The sequence below is a fragment of the Mytilus trossulus genome, chromosome 8 (assembly GCF_036588685.1).
Source record: "Mytilus trossulus isolate FHL-02 chromosome 8, PNRI_Mtr1.1.1.hap1, whole genome shotgun sequence".
Classification (NCBI taxonomy): Eukaryota; Metazoa; Mollusca; class Bivalvia; order Mytilida; family Mytilidae; genus Mytilus; species Mytilus trossulus.
This window is the reverse complement of record NC_086380.1, coordinates 79161896-79179586: the sequence shown is the minus strand read 5'-3', so window position 1 is coordinate 79179586 and position 17691 is coordinate 79161896. Positions and strand designations below refer to the sequence as shown.

Here is a 17691-nt window from a genome sequence, read left to right as displayed (position 1 = left end):
ATATTAACGGAACCCAATCAGAAAAAATCGAATTGTAAATGGAAAGAACATCATCAATATATCTAAAAGTGAAATGATATATAATTATAAATAAACTTTACATAAAAAATTACTCAGCAGCCATCAATAGATTGTTAACAGTCCAAATAAGGCAACATGTTGCACTGGTTCATATAAATCTATTAAAACAAGATTAGGAGGGGATGACCAAAAAGACAGAATAAAGAACATACTCACAAATTTTGTCAAGGGAGAGCCGAAAATGTATTCCTAGAATTTATCACACAGAACGGGGATCGAATTAGGAACCTTTGTGTTTAAAGTCCGATACGCTAACCACTATACAGTGGCTTTCCGATCGCCTAAAGTAGGATATACATAATAGATATTATTATGATAATTAAAATAACAAATTTAATAAAGTTTTCAAAATTTCGATTTGAATATATGTCAGCTGATCCCAAATATAGATTGCAATTGGTAAACTGGGGAAATGAATTAATATAAGAGAACTATGCGTGAAATAAAACAGTAACGAAAAAGTTCTTCGTTTTATATTGTAGCATAATTGTTTTGAATTTGTTTATATTGAACAGATATATATATGTATATATATATACAACTCGTCTAAACATCAACCCAACAATGTTAGATCTGTAAATTTGCTCTCGCAAATTTTTGGTTCTTCCCTCGCCGGGATTCGAACCCATGCTACTGTGATATCGTGACACCAAATCGCCTGCACTGCAGCCGTCCCGCTAGACCACACGACCACCTGGGCTCTCAAAAAAAGAGGTGTCGGTGGGCATGTGTTACCTTTCCACGTCAGTTTTAATCTAGCGGCGTACTACAGTACATGATATATAAGGCATGAAGATGTTATTGTTACAGATCAGCTAAATTATCTATAGTAAAGGATCCTACAAATTAATGTAATATACAGTCACAGAAAATAATTATATTCATAAGTACGTCTGAGTCATTGACAACTCTACAACAGATGTATCCATCGGATCGCCATCAGTGATGGTGATACATGGCTGTGTACATAATGTATATACAACCCGTCTAAACATCAACCCAACAATGTTAGATCTGTAAATTTGCTTTCGCAAATATTTTGTTCTTCCCTCGCCGGGATTCGAACCCATGCTACTGTGATATCGTGACACCAAATCGCCTGCACTGCAGCCGTCCCGCTAGACCACACGACCACCTGGGCTCTAAAAAAAGAGTTTTCGGTGGGCATGTGTTACCTTTCCACGTCAGTTTTAATCAAGCGGCGTACTACAGTACATGATATATAAAGCATGAAGATGTTATTGTTACAGATCAGCTAAATTATCTATAGTAAAGGATCCTACAAATTAATGTAATATACAGTCACAGAAAATAATTATATTCATAAGTACGTCTGAGTCAGTGACAACTCTACAACAGATGAATCCATCGGATCGCCATCAGTGATGGTGATACATGGCTGTGTACATAATGTATATACAACTCGTCTAAACATCAACCCAACAATGTTAGATCTGTAAATTTGCTTTCGCAAATTTTTGGTTCTTCCCTCGCCGGGATTCGAACCCATGCTACTGTGATATCGTGACACCAAATCGCCAACACACGACCACCTGGGCTCTCGGTTCGAATCCCGGCGAGGGAAGAACCAAAAATTTGCGAAAGCAAATTTACAGATCTAACATTGTTGGGTTGATGTTTAGACGAGTTGTATATACATTATGTACACAGCCATGTATCACCATCATTGATGGCGATCCGATGGATACATCTGTTGTAGGGTTGTCACTGACTCAGACGTACTTATGAATATTATTATTTTCTGTGACTGTATCTCAGTGCAGGCGATTTGGTGTCACGATATCACAGTAGCATGGGTACGAATCCCGGCGAGGGAAGAACCAAAAATTTGCGAAAGCAAATTTACAGACAGATCTAACATTGTTGGGTTGATGTTTAGACGAGTTGTATATACGTAAGGTACTTTTTCTAAAAATGAGGGTACTTTTTATATGGCCTTCCAAATACCGTTTCGATCCCTAACATCACTGAAGAGACATTTATTGTCGAAATCCGGATCTGGTGTACTAAAAAAATATTGACACCTTATGTTTGTGGCATAAAATCGTGGCCACGAGTAAACAAAAATGCTGTTTAGTATCAAATTTATATTAAGATCCATTTTGTTACATCTTGTGATCAATTTTATTTGACAATCGCCAATCGCAGTCAGCAGGGTGAAAGAACATCAGTTGTTCGACCTGTTAGTCAAATGCGTTTTGTTTAAATATACTTTTTCACTTTTTTTGGTCTTTTGGAAAATGTTGTTTGTGCTGTTTTTCGACCCTTCTACAACGAAATTTGTTTTACATGCACACGTATAAAAATTGTGGTTTTTATCCAACGCAATCATAGGTTTAAACGTAGTCTTCAATTTAGACTCGTTTATATATATATATATATATGACATTATTGGTCTTTGTTGATGTTTTTGTTCACGCCCCACATAAATTAATTTTACAATTACATCTTTCAAGGTGGTTTTAATATGTTAAAGTGTTCGTTACATAACACCAGGTGTTTAATTTGTAAAATGACTGGTGTTCCATAATGTATTGTAGATCATGTTTGTAGTTTTATCGCATAATGAAATGTTTTTGTGACCTCTTAACAATTAATCATTACACTATATTTGTCATAAGTAGTTATCTAACTTCGCAAAAACATAGATCATAAACAGTTAGACAATTCATAATGTCGTATTTACAGTTTTTGTCCGGTGGATTGTTGCTTCTTTCATACCTTGTTTTCAGTAGTGTATTTGGTTGCTCGCCGTCTCTAGAGCATCCACAAGTAAAATTTTGTCACAGTTATTTTGGTAAGTAAATTACATCTTTTATATATATTACAAAGTTTGTTAATCGAAAAGTGATAGGCAGTTAAGTAATTTGCTCTGTTAATGAATTTCCGTAAATCAATTTGTTCTATCCATCGTATATTTTGCATAACCATTTTGTTAACTGCATAAATAATCTTTGTCGTGATTCATGCTAGAAAAAAAAACAAACAAGTGCGGCCACCAGTAAATTACTACGTGAACTGAGGGTTCATTTGTTTTTATACTTTTCAGGATATTTGTATCAATTTTTTGTGTGTATTCCGAGTGTCAGAGTACAACATATGTGTTTTTCCTTCGTACATTCATTTGTCATCGCAGTTGATTTTCCATCCTCCGTAAAAAGAACCAATCTATTGAAATAATTTACCTTTTTTTCGCATAACGAATATACATAAACTAATTAAAACACGATCTTAAAAAGACTAACCTAATCAACCTAAAAATATATTACTACAATTTGGAAATTGGAATGGCGTTCATTATCACATGACTAGAATATATTTGTTAAGGAGCCAGCTGAAGGACGCCTCCGGTGTGGGATTGAAGACCTGTTGGTGACCTTCTGCTGTTCTTTTTTTTTTATGGTCGGGTTGTTGTCTCTTTGACATATTCCCCATTTCCATTCTCAATTTTACTTACATTGCCTAAAACATATGAACAACTTTTCTGGCTGCATTTTTTATATATCACCTTATACATGTTATACATGCTACTGTTTTGTAGTGCCTCACATATGTTTGGAATAAACAAGAATCTTCCGATAAAGTACCGACATCTTTTTTTTTAATATCTCTATGTAGCTTTGTGAAAAGTATACATGCAAAGCTTTGTTCAAATGGGTATACACATATATTAACACACCCAATAATAGATACAAACTTGTACTAATGTAGACGCATTTGAAGGTATCCTACGATACAAATACCAATCTATTCTCGGAAATATAAATAAGAACTGATCCGGATGTTATATACGACAATCTTTCATGTATCAAAAACATTTTGCTTTGTTATCTATTACTTTGGTAAAAATAAAATAAAATAGCTTTTCACTACCCATTATAATTATAAAACTGTGTATGTATATATTATGTAATAAAATATGTTTATTTTTTCAGTGATACATGGGACGGTAAAAAGTGTCACGAAGATAAAAGGACCACCTGGAGATGTTAGTGATAACTTCGCTGTGTATAAATATAGTTTACAAGTCATCCACAAATTAAAGGTAAAATAGCAAAGGATATATCTTACTTATAAAACACATTTGGGTATTATTTACCAATTCAGAATCGGGCAGATTATCTGTTTTATTTTGTTAGTACTCCAAGATGGAGTTAAGGTCATGTCATCAATAAATTATCGATTGTTCAGAACGTTTGAGTGAACGCATTTTGAAATATTATGGTAATACTTTGTATTCCCTTACTGCGAAATATTTTGCAACGAACTGTTTGTAAATTAATTTTGATTATTACAACATATAAGGTAATACCATTCAAGAGTATTTAATATTACAGGGACCTGCCAACATCAAGGAAGGCAAAGAGGTTATAGTTGAAACCTCTGGGAATGGTGGCCTCTGTTTCATTAGCCTTACAATTGGAGAAGAATATGTCTTATCAGGTAATCGGACATATCTTATATATTAAAATATTATACACCATAAAATGAAGAAAGGATGATTATAACACAACAACAACAAAAAAACACCAACAATGCACTGGAAATTAAATACAGTACATGTAACTTTCAAATGTACCGCTGTTTATTAAGTATCATTCACCTACTAATTCTATCATATATTTTAATTAGGATTTAAAACTGACACTGATGGATTACGAAGCCTTTCTTCAAATATTGTCTATAATGTCAAAGATCTTACGGCAATGCCTTTGGTTCGGGACTACCTGTTAGGGACTGGAATTAACACATATAAAAGAAACTGTGATCGTAAATGCACGGTAGGTATTATATTTGATATTATAAACTAGTTCAACAAACATATCATAAGTCCTCTATATTGCCTTTACAGAGCACATGAGATTATATCCCAATTTAAATGTGGGTTCGGCTTGCTCCGCATTTTGTTAAATTTATGTTTGCTGGGTTTTTTTTGCATCTTTTGTTTTTTCGTTGTAATATATTTTTCTATGAACAGTGTGGAATATTCATTTGTTTTTTACTACTGCGTTAAATTTCTAAGTATCCTATTATATTTCTCGTCTCGCTTTTGCATCCGATATTTTTGTGTGCAGTGTGTATTGTTATTGCGTATTGGCAAACATACAAATCAGCTTTTTTTAATTTTTAAAGGGCAATACTGAAAATCACAAACGATCCTCGCTTATGAAATGACATAGTTGGCTGCTTAATTATAGACGATATCGGGAAATTCATAAAAAAGCCACAGAAATACATCTACAAAAACATATATTGTCAATTAGGATTTTGTTTATGTCTTAATTTATCAGTAGATGCCATTGACACGTATCTCATCAATACAACACTGAATGGACTTTATAGTATTTAATTTAACACAGTGAGTCAGCTAGACTGTAACTATTTCAATGAATCGATGATTTATTAATTCAGACTATTCTGAGAATGTCAAATTATAATTACAGAATAAAGTTCATCTCCGACATGAACCATAATGTGTTAGATAATAGGACTGGAGTTTATATGCATGTATGCATGTCATTCGCCGCGGAGAATACCTCAACTGGAATGTATAACACAATAATGCATGTTTTTTTTCATAGGATTTCGGCACACAATCGGCTTACTGCAAGATTCCAGATACAACTTTTCATTGCTACTCGACAAATGCAATCTGCAGGGAGAGATATGGTAAATGCAAGTGGTTCAATGCGGAAAGCTGCAAACTCAGTGCACCAGCAGCTCCTTAACATTACTCGATAACAGTATTCCAATGTTTGTTGATAAATGAGTGAAAAAAGTCGTTGGACACAAATCAGTTGATTTTTTTTATAAACAATTACTGGTATACTTATTAAAACCTGATTTTACTGTATTCAAAATTTTTATTAGTCTTACACTTGTAGATTTTTTTCAGTTTAATGTGAAAAAAAACTGATATCACGAATTAATGTTTTCCAAAGAAATTAGATATGCTTGAGCTTGGTCTTATTTATGGCTATTTATGTAACCTTAAATAAAAAAAAATGATGGTCTCATTGTAACTTGCTTCTGACATCATCATGTATTGGTCAATCAATAATCATATCCAATTATAGCGTTCATCACATGATTTTGACAGATTTTACAAGACCTGTGTAGATAAAGATAACAATTTTCGATTCTTAACTAATGTATTTTATACTGTTATTTTATATCAGTAACAGAACAACTTCTAATGGATGGTACCCGAGGTAGACTATGTATAGTTTTCAATGTTTTGATCATCTCACGGGTAATCAGGTAATTTTAGAAAATTCATATACAACCAGTAACATGCATAGTTATATCGAACGAAACTATGACTCGAATAGTTGCCGATAAAAAATGACAATCTCACAACAAGGATATTGAAACCATATTATTCTGGTGTTCAATTATGCAACTCTGATATTAAATGTATCATCGTTGAATAGTGAAATTGTAAGTTGGTTGATGCATACATCGTACATTCATGAACTTGTTTGCAAAGTACTTCTGCTTGACACATGATGATACTTTATTTTACAATTGTTGCCAGAAGGAATCAAATACCGTAAATAAGGTTATTTTGGTTGAATGTTTATGTTGGTCCATTTGGTGCCTCCAATGAAAGTGCCAAAATTAAACACACGAACATAAAGCAAACACTGCATATCTTTCGTATATTTCCCACAATTCTATACATGATAGACAAATCTGCAATTAAATACTTGAAATAATTTGAAACCAACACTTTACAGTGATCACTTTATTGTCAACTTTCTGAAAGTGTTAAGAAAACACAACCAAATCTTTGTTCACACGTGTCGAAAACACGCCTTGCTATTGCTTTTTAGAGACCGTTATTGGTAACTAGAATAATAAAACTGCATTTAATCCTTTATTTCCAATTAAACATGTACTGCCATAGGCATAAAGATAAACTTTCAAATCCTTGATCATCAAAAGATTAACTGTTCTGCAATAGAAACCAAAAATAAAAAAAAATTATTGTGCTTTGAAAAACCCAAGACATATGTTTATAATACAGACATATTTTACTGCATTAAAATGTAGGATTAATTACCTACAACTGTCAAATTTAGGGGAATATTTTTTCGACCTATTTTCGTATACAACCGGATGATACGTATCATAAATTGGGGGTATTACACCTATATCGACAAAGGTTACTTCACCATTAAATGTAAAGGATTGAAATAAGTTTATTGCGTGGCAGCGATATATTCTAAACATTCTGAAAGTTTTTGAATCTATTTATATGCGTAATATTTTGTAACATAAAACAATCATAGCCATATTGTTTCCTCAAATATATAATTTACATTAACATAGTATTGCATCTTCGCAATAAACCAATTGCAGATAAAATATTGTCTTCACTTGTAGTGAGTATGCTTTCATGACGATTCAGCCACTTTAGCAGTTAGTCCCCACTTGGTGTATGTCATTCTTCCAGTTCGTGCTCACGTTGTGTTGCTCATACTACCAGCCAATCCGCTCGTGGTGTTTGCCATACTACCAGTTCGTTTGCAATTCATTCTGCCATACTTTTTTATATTGGTCTTATGCATTTTGGTGTGAGGGAATAATACACGAACAATAATATAAATTGTTTATACTGTTCTAAACTGTATTTCAATGATATTGGGGTATGTCAATATAAAATAAGTAAGATAGATCTCCGATTTTTTTCCCCAAGATACTAATGATGAAAAGTGTTTGATTTCCATATTCTGTTATATTTCACATGTTTGTTAACAATAAACATCTATGCTACGGAAGGAATAAGACTGATTTTATTGAGCTGCATTTTCTTTGAAACCACAGAAAATCTACAATATTTGTGATATTGCGTATAAATGTAATATTTGTAATAACTTAAGTCTTTGAAACAATCCCTTTTCCTGAAAAAACGCAAAATTTTGAGAATATATCTAAATTTGAGACTGTTACCGATCCATTTGGTATAGACCTTTTATCATGCTCAGGCATAATTAATCAGGCAAAATGAAATTTGTTTCAACACTTGCCTAATTATACTGCCAGTGCGGGGGCATCTTCTATTCCTGGATAATCATAGGTCGGTTATAAGTTCCATTGGAATTTCAACCAAAGATATAGAACTGCATCTTCCATCACTGTATTGGATACTTAAACTACATAAATGTCTTAACAAACAACGGTATATTGCTGGGTCTTCCAAGTACTCCATGAAACTGTTAACATCTATATTTTCTCTGCAAACAAAGCCAACCTTCACAATTGTGTCCTTCTTCTTGCCGACTTGTTTTTATTTCTTATTATGAGGATGACTTCAAACATGAATTTCTCAGGAAGAAAGATAAGAAGTTTGCATTATCATTTAACTGTACTTTCTGCTTCATCAATGATGTTATCTAACTAAAAATAATCTTAATTTGGTGACTTCATTGAACGCATATATCCAATCAAACAAAAAGATACAACAGATACAGTTAAGTAGGCCTAATATATTAACTTGCATCTAAAAATTGACAAACAAAAACAACAAAAGAGATGATTTCAGCTTTCTAATTGTGAACTTTCCATTTCTAGGTAGCAACATACCAGAAGCACCTGCAAACGGGGTGTACATCTCCCAATTACTACGACATTCCCGTGGTGGTATTTCCTATAATAATTTTATTGATAGAGGGTTGCTTTTCACATGGCAGCTATTATACCAAGTGTTCCAAATGGTGAAGTTGAAATCATCCTTGGGTAAATTTTACGAAATGCCATCACGAGTTGGTTGATCGTTATGGAATAACTGTTTCACATATGATATCACGTACGGTCCTTACGTCGTAACTACAATACCCTTCCCTTTCATGAATGTGACATACTGATTTAGACTATTTACCAGATTTGTTATAACATGAGCAACACGATGTGTGCCACATGTGGATGTGCTTGTCCGTCCGGAGCACCTGTGACCACCACTAGTTTTTGGTGGAGTTAGTGTTGCTTATTCTCTAGTTTTATATGTTTTGTCATGTGTACTATTGTTTGTCTACTTGTCTTTTATTGATTTGTATCTTAACGTTAAAGGAAAAGATAAAACCGGACATTCCTATTTGTCGTATAAAGTTTCGTTCATGTCTCATATTAATTTGTGCATGTACATCCTTCCGGGTAGCTTTTATTTGTGTATAGGATTAAACATAGTACCAGGTGTTACATTTTTGAAGGATTGTTGTTACATACTTCATTGTGGATCCTGTCTGTAGTTTTATAACACTATGTCATGTTCCTCTTTGCTATTTAAAAACTAAATATTTCCCTACTTTTAATATTAATTATAATTTTATGATAAACCTATGGTGTATTGTATATAAACTGTTAATTAAATGATACAACCAATCATTTATATTGGTCGTGTATGTGTTCGTTCATGTCTCATATGTACTTTTGCATGTGCATCCTTTCAGGTAGTTTTATTTTGATAATTTCTTTCAAAACACAGTACTATATCACAATCTTCGTGACTTCTTAACAACCAAATATTACACTACTTATATATATATCTATGGCACACAGCTTTTTCAACAAAAATACATATTTCGTCAACAGTTAGAGAAATCATAATGACATATTCACAGTTTATGTCAAATGGGCTATTGTTTGTTTTCATTCTACATGTTGAGTAGTGTTTTTTGGTTGCTTTCCGTCGGATGAGCATCCACAAGTAAAATTTTGTCGCAGTGATTTCGGTAAGCAGATTATTAATTTTTATATATTATTTTTGTTTATCTATCACATAATCTGTGTGAATTTTTACGCTTCAAACATGGTAAACATGCATCGTGGATATAATATGAGGAAGGCGTTTTCTAATTTCTGTTAACTTTTGTCTGTTCATACATTCACTTCACTTTTTAACATTTCGTAATTTTAGTGATTGAAGTTTGTCTTCATGTGTCCTTCTCCAGGAGGTTAGAGTCTATAAGATAATATAACAAAATACTATTATTTTTTTATGTATAACTTATTAGAAGATGACATACAATATGTGGTAATGTAATAGCATATTTAATAGTTGATTGAACACTGTGGAAAATAATTTAGATACAGTCCTTGGATGGTGTAAACTTCCCATTAACACCATACACCATTACATCATACACCTTACACCATTACACCATACACCTTGTACCATTACACCATACACGTTACACCTTTGCACCATACACGTTACACAATACACCATAGACCATTCCCCATTCTATCTACACGATCCGAAATTACCCAGACCGAAATTAAATTTCAAAAATTAAGATGATTATTATTGTTTATGTTTACAATTCTTAAAATTAAAATAAAAAGAACTTCGTTTTCGACCAATGAAATGTTATACACCTTTCATTCACACCATTCCCAATCGCACGTTACACAATCACGAGAAATTTCCGCAACCGGAGTCAACCTTCAGCTCACCCCTAAACAAATATGTATACTAGTTCAGTGATAATAAACACCATACTAATCTCAAAATTGTCCACAAGAAACTAAAATTCAAATAATACAAGACTAACAAAGGCCAGAGGCTCTAGACTTGGGACAGGGGCTAAAATGAGTCGGAGTTAAACATGTTTAGGAGATCTCAACCCTCCCCTATACCTGTAGCCAATTAAGAAAAATAAACGCATAACAATATGTACATTTAAAATTCAATTCATGAGAAGTCCGATTATGATGTCAGAAGATTACTCTATTTAGAAAATACAACAATGTTATCTATCAAGTGATTGTTATCATCTATGATAAACGAGACGATTATAATTTAATTTGTTATCATCCATATCCCCCACCGAAAGGTACCAATACCTAGTTGATAAATATTCCGTATCAACTGTACAAATAATACCATCTATCATATTACTGCATGGCTACGACAATTTAGAACACAAATACACAAGCCCACCCAATTTGAGATACATACTTGGAATTTTTTGTTTTAATGAAGATACCTTCGAAGAAACTTTACAATACTTATACCTTATTATTTTAAAATATACAAAATGACTGATCATAATGTTACATAAAAAATTGTCTAAAGTTTAAAATAACATGTAGCAATTTTATCTATTACTACATGTACTAGAATACAAAAAAATATAAAAGTATTTTACTGTTTCTTTTCAATCGTAAAACTGTGTATGTATATATATTTGTATTATGTAAGCACTATGTTTGTTTGTTCAGTGATACACGGAACGGTGAAAAGTGTCACAAAGATAAACGAACCACCTGAAGATGTTAATGACAACGACGCCGTGTATAAATATAGTATACTTGTCATCAAGAAATTGAAGGTTAAACATAAAATTATATGTGTTCACTGATCACAAGCTGTGTGTGTGATTCGAAAATCATTATGTGTTATTTCTTTTTCGAACACAATATAATATTCAAAATATTCACGATGAATGCTAATGTTTTATTCTTACGGCTTTTTACCTTTAATTAATTTGTCGATTCTTAAGTTTCTAACGAACAATTTCTGGCATGAGTCGGTTTCAGCTTTCAAATAAAAAAAAACAGTCAAAAAACAGGTAAGAAAAAAAAATGGATGACAAAATTTTCAAACATAGAAAGATAAAAAAAACTATCAAAAATAAACAAAGTATTATTACAAATTATAACGTTTTTATCACAGTGCATTTTTGTGTTTTTCAAAAGTTTACATTTTACATGTAATAGTTTTAAATATTTCCGATTCATCAAAACACAACTTCTGATAAGACTCTAGTATTGCCTCAGGAAATTCTGCAGTCAAAACTGTGTGAATAAACATCACAATCAAACATCACTACTGTCTTCAAAATTCAAGAAATCATACCAATACATATACCCTAACAAATTTTCTGTGGCTAAACTGTGTAGCACATGCATGTACAGTGTGTTCATACATTACATGTCTCTTTATTAAAGTCTACACATATCAATTATTATGTTCACAAATTGAACATAATTGTATATGGTTATATAAATAGATTCTAACAAGTGTTTTACAATATGTTTTCACTCGACAGTTTACCTATACTATGTAGCATGTTTAAAGCGCTTTTTTATTTAGAAATCACAAAATAAAATTTAGAAGAAACCACTAAATTTTGACCACTCATTTGCCGTGAACAGATATTTTCCTAGTGAGGAGAAATATGTTTTTCGTACAGATCAAGAAATGTGAAATAAGTTCCCAAATAAGTGAAATCAACGTTCTTGTCAAATAATAAAAACACCTCCATGTCTTTGGTGTGATACCAATTGTTATCAACGTTTGGGGGATTACTTTTGGAAAAATGCCCTCAAAGCTTAAGGTTCTACAACGGCGAATTGTTCTGTATTCATCTATCGATCATTTGAAGTAATTTGCTTTATAAGATTTGTAAATATTCATGTTATTGTTGAAAACGTTTTATAAAACAATTTCGAATAATACTACCTTTAATTAATTAACGCGCGATTGGAAAACATGCGATACAACAATTGGAAATCTGATACCTACCGAACTTAATCCATTCAATAGACATATAAGTGTGCGATTTATTTATTGTTTTTGGTTACATTCAAAATGATTCAGACATCACGATGTGAATAGACACTTTACTAGATTTTAATAAAATAGGACGTTTTCCTGATGTCTTTGTGTACTTTGTAGTATTGTGTACATCATAACGTTGACATTAACTTTAACATTCAAACTATTAAATACATGTTTATAACTATAAAGGGTGCTAATTTAAGAGTATTTAATGTCGCAGGGACCTGCCTAGATAAAAAAAAGGTAAAGAAGTTATAGTTGAAACATCGGGGAATGGCGCCCTCTGTTCACTTAGCCTGACTGTTGTAGAAGAATATGTCTTATCAGGTAAGCTTACATGTGGGATGTATTACAACACTAAAGTGTTCCAGAAGAAAATCACTGTATTAAGATCTACTTTTAATATACACAAAACATGAAGACAATATGCATTTAATGCAACAGACAAAAAACACTTACACAGGAGTCGAAATATGTAACTAAAAATTTGCTGATTACTGCAAATAATTAGAGAAGATAAACTGCAGGAAACCACGTTCTTAGAAAAAAGAAAGACATCACTGTCATCGATAAAAAACCCCAAAAAAAACAAATACATTGAGAATTAAATGCAGTCCATAAAAAAACAAATATAATAACATGTGCGAATCAAAATTATGGATGTATGCAAATGATGGTGAAGGAAGAAGGTTCCTTTTCAATATTTTGTTCTATTGTGTTGTTCATTGAAGGAACAATGTGGTTTGATAGTGGCTGAGAATACCACGATATGATTATAATCTGTAATACAGCAACTATGCACTAATAAATGCACCACCTTTGGTAAATAGCCATAAACCACTGATTCTATCACATATTTTAATTAGGATTTCAAACTGCCACTGGTGGATTTCGAAGCCTTGCTTTAAATATAATTGTTTACAAGATCAAAGACCTTGACAAAAGGCCGCTTGTTCGGGACTATTATTAGGGACTGGAATAAATACATATAAAAGAAACTGTGATCGTGGTTGCAAGGTAAGTATTTAAATTCTATTCTCTAGTTCAAAGTGCATCTCGTTTACTACTCCGATTTTTATTGGCTGAGATTTAATATCCGGGGTCTCCTGCTTCCTATAACATGACGAAAAAGGCAAAATGACCTGAAAGATATATTCAAGGGTACTGAAAGGGGCGTTACATATTTACACATAACACCATTAATTTATTTACAGTGTAAGTTGAGCTAGTATATTGCACTTGTATCTGATATATCACACATTGTATCCACATTGCTTTGACAAAGCACTTGAAATAACGCTCATTTTTAAAAACGTAAAAGTTGGAACATGTTGAATTGTATGCAGTGTTTTTAGGCATTGTGTTTGTTTTTTTTGTTCTAATTCGATTATTTTTTCAAAAGCGTTTTTATTTGTCTTCGACCTATTAAATGAAAAAACGGTTCGCCTCGCTTTTTCAGATAATGCGTTAAGTGTTCTCGTCATTCCAAACATTTACACTAGCTTTTGTATTTACTTTAATTTTGAAAAAGGCAGACCCAGAAACCCAAGCGCACCTTGCTTGTTTTATGATTCAACCGGTCTTTGCATATTAGAGACACACTTGGATGCTAAATTAGATGGAATTAAGAGAAATTTACCAAAAAACATACAGATACTGACAATATTTAAAAGAAAACCTTATCGATTTCCGGAACCTTTCAGTTTTATCACAGTTAAGATCCGAAACGGTTATTTTGATCGAAACTGCTCTTGAAAGGCGACACTTACTTATACCGTCATTTCCTTTTGCAGACAATTTTTCAGACACGCGTCTTCTTTTGCCAATTAAGTACTGTTATAACAATGCAGTTACTGTCAGTCCATTTCTAGACTGTTCAGTAGATCTTTTTACACGTTCATATCAACATTATACTGAATGAAATGCATACCTCTGTACAGTCTGATTTGACTTCAATCGAATTGTGCCCATTGCACTCAAATCACCTCAGTGAATACTCAACTGCATGCCTTAACCTGACTAGATAATATATTGCTCAGACCATGCTGATGATGTCAAAATTACCATTTCAGACTATAAATATAACAAAAGTATCGTATGATTGCCAATGAGACAACTCTTCATAAGAGACAAAAATGGCACAGACATTAAAAACTATGGGTCACCGTGCGTCCTAAAAAAATTCGTTTACTTGTTTGTCAATATGATGGGATTCTAGTATCATGTATGTCGTCAGACGTGAAGAAATATTAACCTTAAATGTATAACACATGCATGTTTTTTTTCGCAGGATATCAGCACACAATCTACTTACTGCAAGATTCCAGATACGACTTCAACCACTCGGTATTGCTACTCCGATAATGCTATCTGTGGAGAAAGATATGGTAAATGCTAGTGGTACAATGCGGATAGTTGTACAATCAGTGCCCAATCAGCTCCTTAACCATAATTGATAAACGTAATCAAACTCATATTAGTAGACGAGTAAAACTGTAAACGTATCAAGTAAATTAGTTCAAATCATTTAATAAGTAATTGATGGTATCATAGAAAATAAGTACTCTTCATTTCAAATATTACTTAGACCTACACTATTGTACTTCTGGCTTAAACGAAAATAACTGACATGACGACTAAACGTTTCCCAATTTATTAGATATGGTTATTTTTGTTTACAACATTATCGTCACTCAAGAACTTGTCTTTCTCACAAAGAAAAAAACTGTCATTTGCATTTGTTTCGAAATTTGGTCGCCATCACATTTTGGCCAATCAATAATAAATGTCAATCTCACAGGACATTCAACCCATATCCTTTGGGTGTAAATTTCTCTTACACTGATAAAATATTTAGTATCTGTGTTTTAAAGTGAATTCGTTCATGCATTTATACATAGCATTATTTGCAACGTATCTTTGTTTGATATATGGTGATACTGATCAGAAAAACAAAATCATTGCTTTATTTCACGATTTCGGCCAAGTGTTAATAAATCTCATATCAGGTTAATTTCTTTCCTGATGAATGTTTCGTAGCCACTCCATTGCATCAATTACTGTCTACAAATTATTAAACATGGTAAAAAAAACTGGCTGAACAGTTCTAACCCAGTCAATAACAAAAAGGATTATAATTTATCTGCACTGTATTCACAATTATATCTTAGCCAATCGATGTCACTTCGGTGATGATAACGGCCAAATTATTGGTGATGATAACGGCCAAATTATTGGTGATGATAACGGCCAAATTATTGGTGATGATAACGGCCAAATTATTAGAAATTGCAAAATTTAATGTAAGTAAAGGATACTACAGATACAGTTAAGTCAGCTTCATATCTTGACTTACATATAGAAATTGACAATGAGGGTCGGTTGAAGACAAAACTTTACGACAAAAGAGATGATTTCAGCTTTCCAATTGTGAACTTTCCATTTCTAAGTAGCAACATTCCAGCAGCACCTGCATACGGGGTATATATCTCTCAATTGATATGATATTCCCGTGCTTGCATTTCCTATCATGCTTTTCTTGATAGAGGGTTACTGCTCACAAGGAAGCTATTAAATCAAGAGTTCCAAATGGGAAAGTTGAAATCCTCCCTTCGTAAATTTTACGGACGCCATCACGAGTTGGTTGACCGTTATGGAATAACCATTTAACAAATGATATCGGATATGTTCCTCACGTCGTAACTACAATCCCCTTCCCTTTCATGAATTTGACCTACCGAATTAGACTATTTACCGGATTTGTAATCACATAAGCAACACGACGGGTGCAGCATGTGGAGCAGGATCTGCTTACCCTTCCGGAGCACCTGAGTCTTTAGTTTTCTATGTTGTGTCATGTGTACTATTGTTTTTCTGTTTGTCTTTTTCATTTTTAGCCATGGCGTTGTCAGTTTGTTTTAGATTTATGAGTTTGACTGTCCCTTTGGTATCTTTCGTCCCTCTTTTAAAGAACTATAATTTAAACATTACTTACATCCAAAGTTTCACATACTAAAAAAGGAAACTCCATAAACGGAAACAGAAAAAAAGGAGATTATAGCATGAATTTGTTTTCAAACTAAATTAATCATATACAATTCAATCAGTTGGAATTATTTAATTTATTTTTATAGACATAACTAGTTGCAAATGTGTAAAGGATGTAAATGCCATGGTTCCTTCAACCGTGTGTTTCTTGTTACAAATAATGTTTTACCACTGTTCTGTAATTTTAAACATTTTTGGTATTGTTTGAGGTATTTGTTGATGTTGGGTCTTGCAATGATGAATGACTAAACAAAGGACATGTTAAGGACATGTTACCAGAAAAAAATACTTTTCTAAGACGATTTCAAATATCTATGTAGACAACGCTTACTAACCTTTACATGAGGAACAGAGAAGATTTCTTCCTGTTCGCTTTACCAATAGAGGAATTGATGGAATCAACATCAGCAACGTTTCACATCACACGGAGGTAACATAAAAAAATCCTATTTATTTTCAAAATCAGTCTGTTCCTATTGTATCCTACAGTTACACCAAAACCATTGCACCCAAAATATGTAACTATAAACAAGCATTTCAGGACCCTGACTTAGAACAATACCTACAAAAAACCTCTAACATGTGACTGTTCCCACTCGCCTTACAATTACAACCCCTCTGGCCATGTTATTACTGGGGATCTAAACATATTTCAACATGAAAATCTCCGAAAAGTGATTTCTCGTGCTCCTAAGTTTAGAGAACCCCAACACATCAATTGGAACCAAAACTTCAAAATAATTATGGATTCCATTGAGAACTACGCCAGCGCATGGGCTAAACGAGAAGAAGTTCAACTGGACACTTTGTCAGAATGAGTCAAAGTAATCAGGTCTTTGATAAAACGTCGCATTCATAAGTTGACAAACTGTGTGAATGATCGACCTACGTCCATTTTCAGTGACAAATAGGCTGTAAAATGTTTATCATCTCTTCAAGATAAGTATGTTGTTGTTCCTGCGGACAAAGCTTCT

General features: G+C 32.9%; 1 protein-coding gene across 1 annotated transcript; it reads left to right on the top strand.

Annotated features, from left to right (window-relative positions):
• The first annotated feature begins 2647 nt into the window (after positions 1–2647).
• Positions 2648–5956, top strand: LOC134682158 (uncharacterized). Its single transcript, XM_063541734.1, has 5 exons — positions 2648–2899; positions 4038–4147; positions 4440–4545; positions 4735–4883; positions 5685–5956. Exons 1-5 carry the CDS (start codon positions 2776–2778, stop codon positions 5829–5831), a joined length of 636 nt encoding a protein of 211 aa, XP_063397804.1. The 5' UTR covers positions 2648–2775; the 3' UTR covers positions 5832–5956.
• The last annotated feature ends 11735 nt before the right edge of the window (positions 5957–17691 follow it).

Excerpts from the sequence above, each read along its gene's own strand:
- LOC134682158 (XM_063541734.1), top strand. The coding sequence starts at position 2,776 with ATGTCGTATTTACAGTTTTTGTCCGGTGGATTGTTGCTTCTTTCATAC. Across the intron at positions 2,900-4,037 it reads ATTTTGTCACAGTTATTTTG|TGATACATGGGACGGTAAAA; the intron begins GTAAGTAAATTA and ends TTATTTTTTCAG. Across the intron at positions 4,546-4,734 it reads AGAAGAATATGTCTTATCAG|GATTTAAAACTGACACTGAT; the intron begins GTAATCGGACAT and ends TATTTTAATTAG.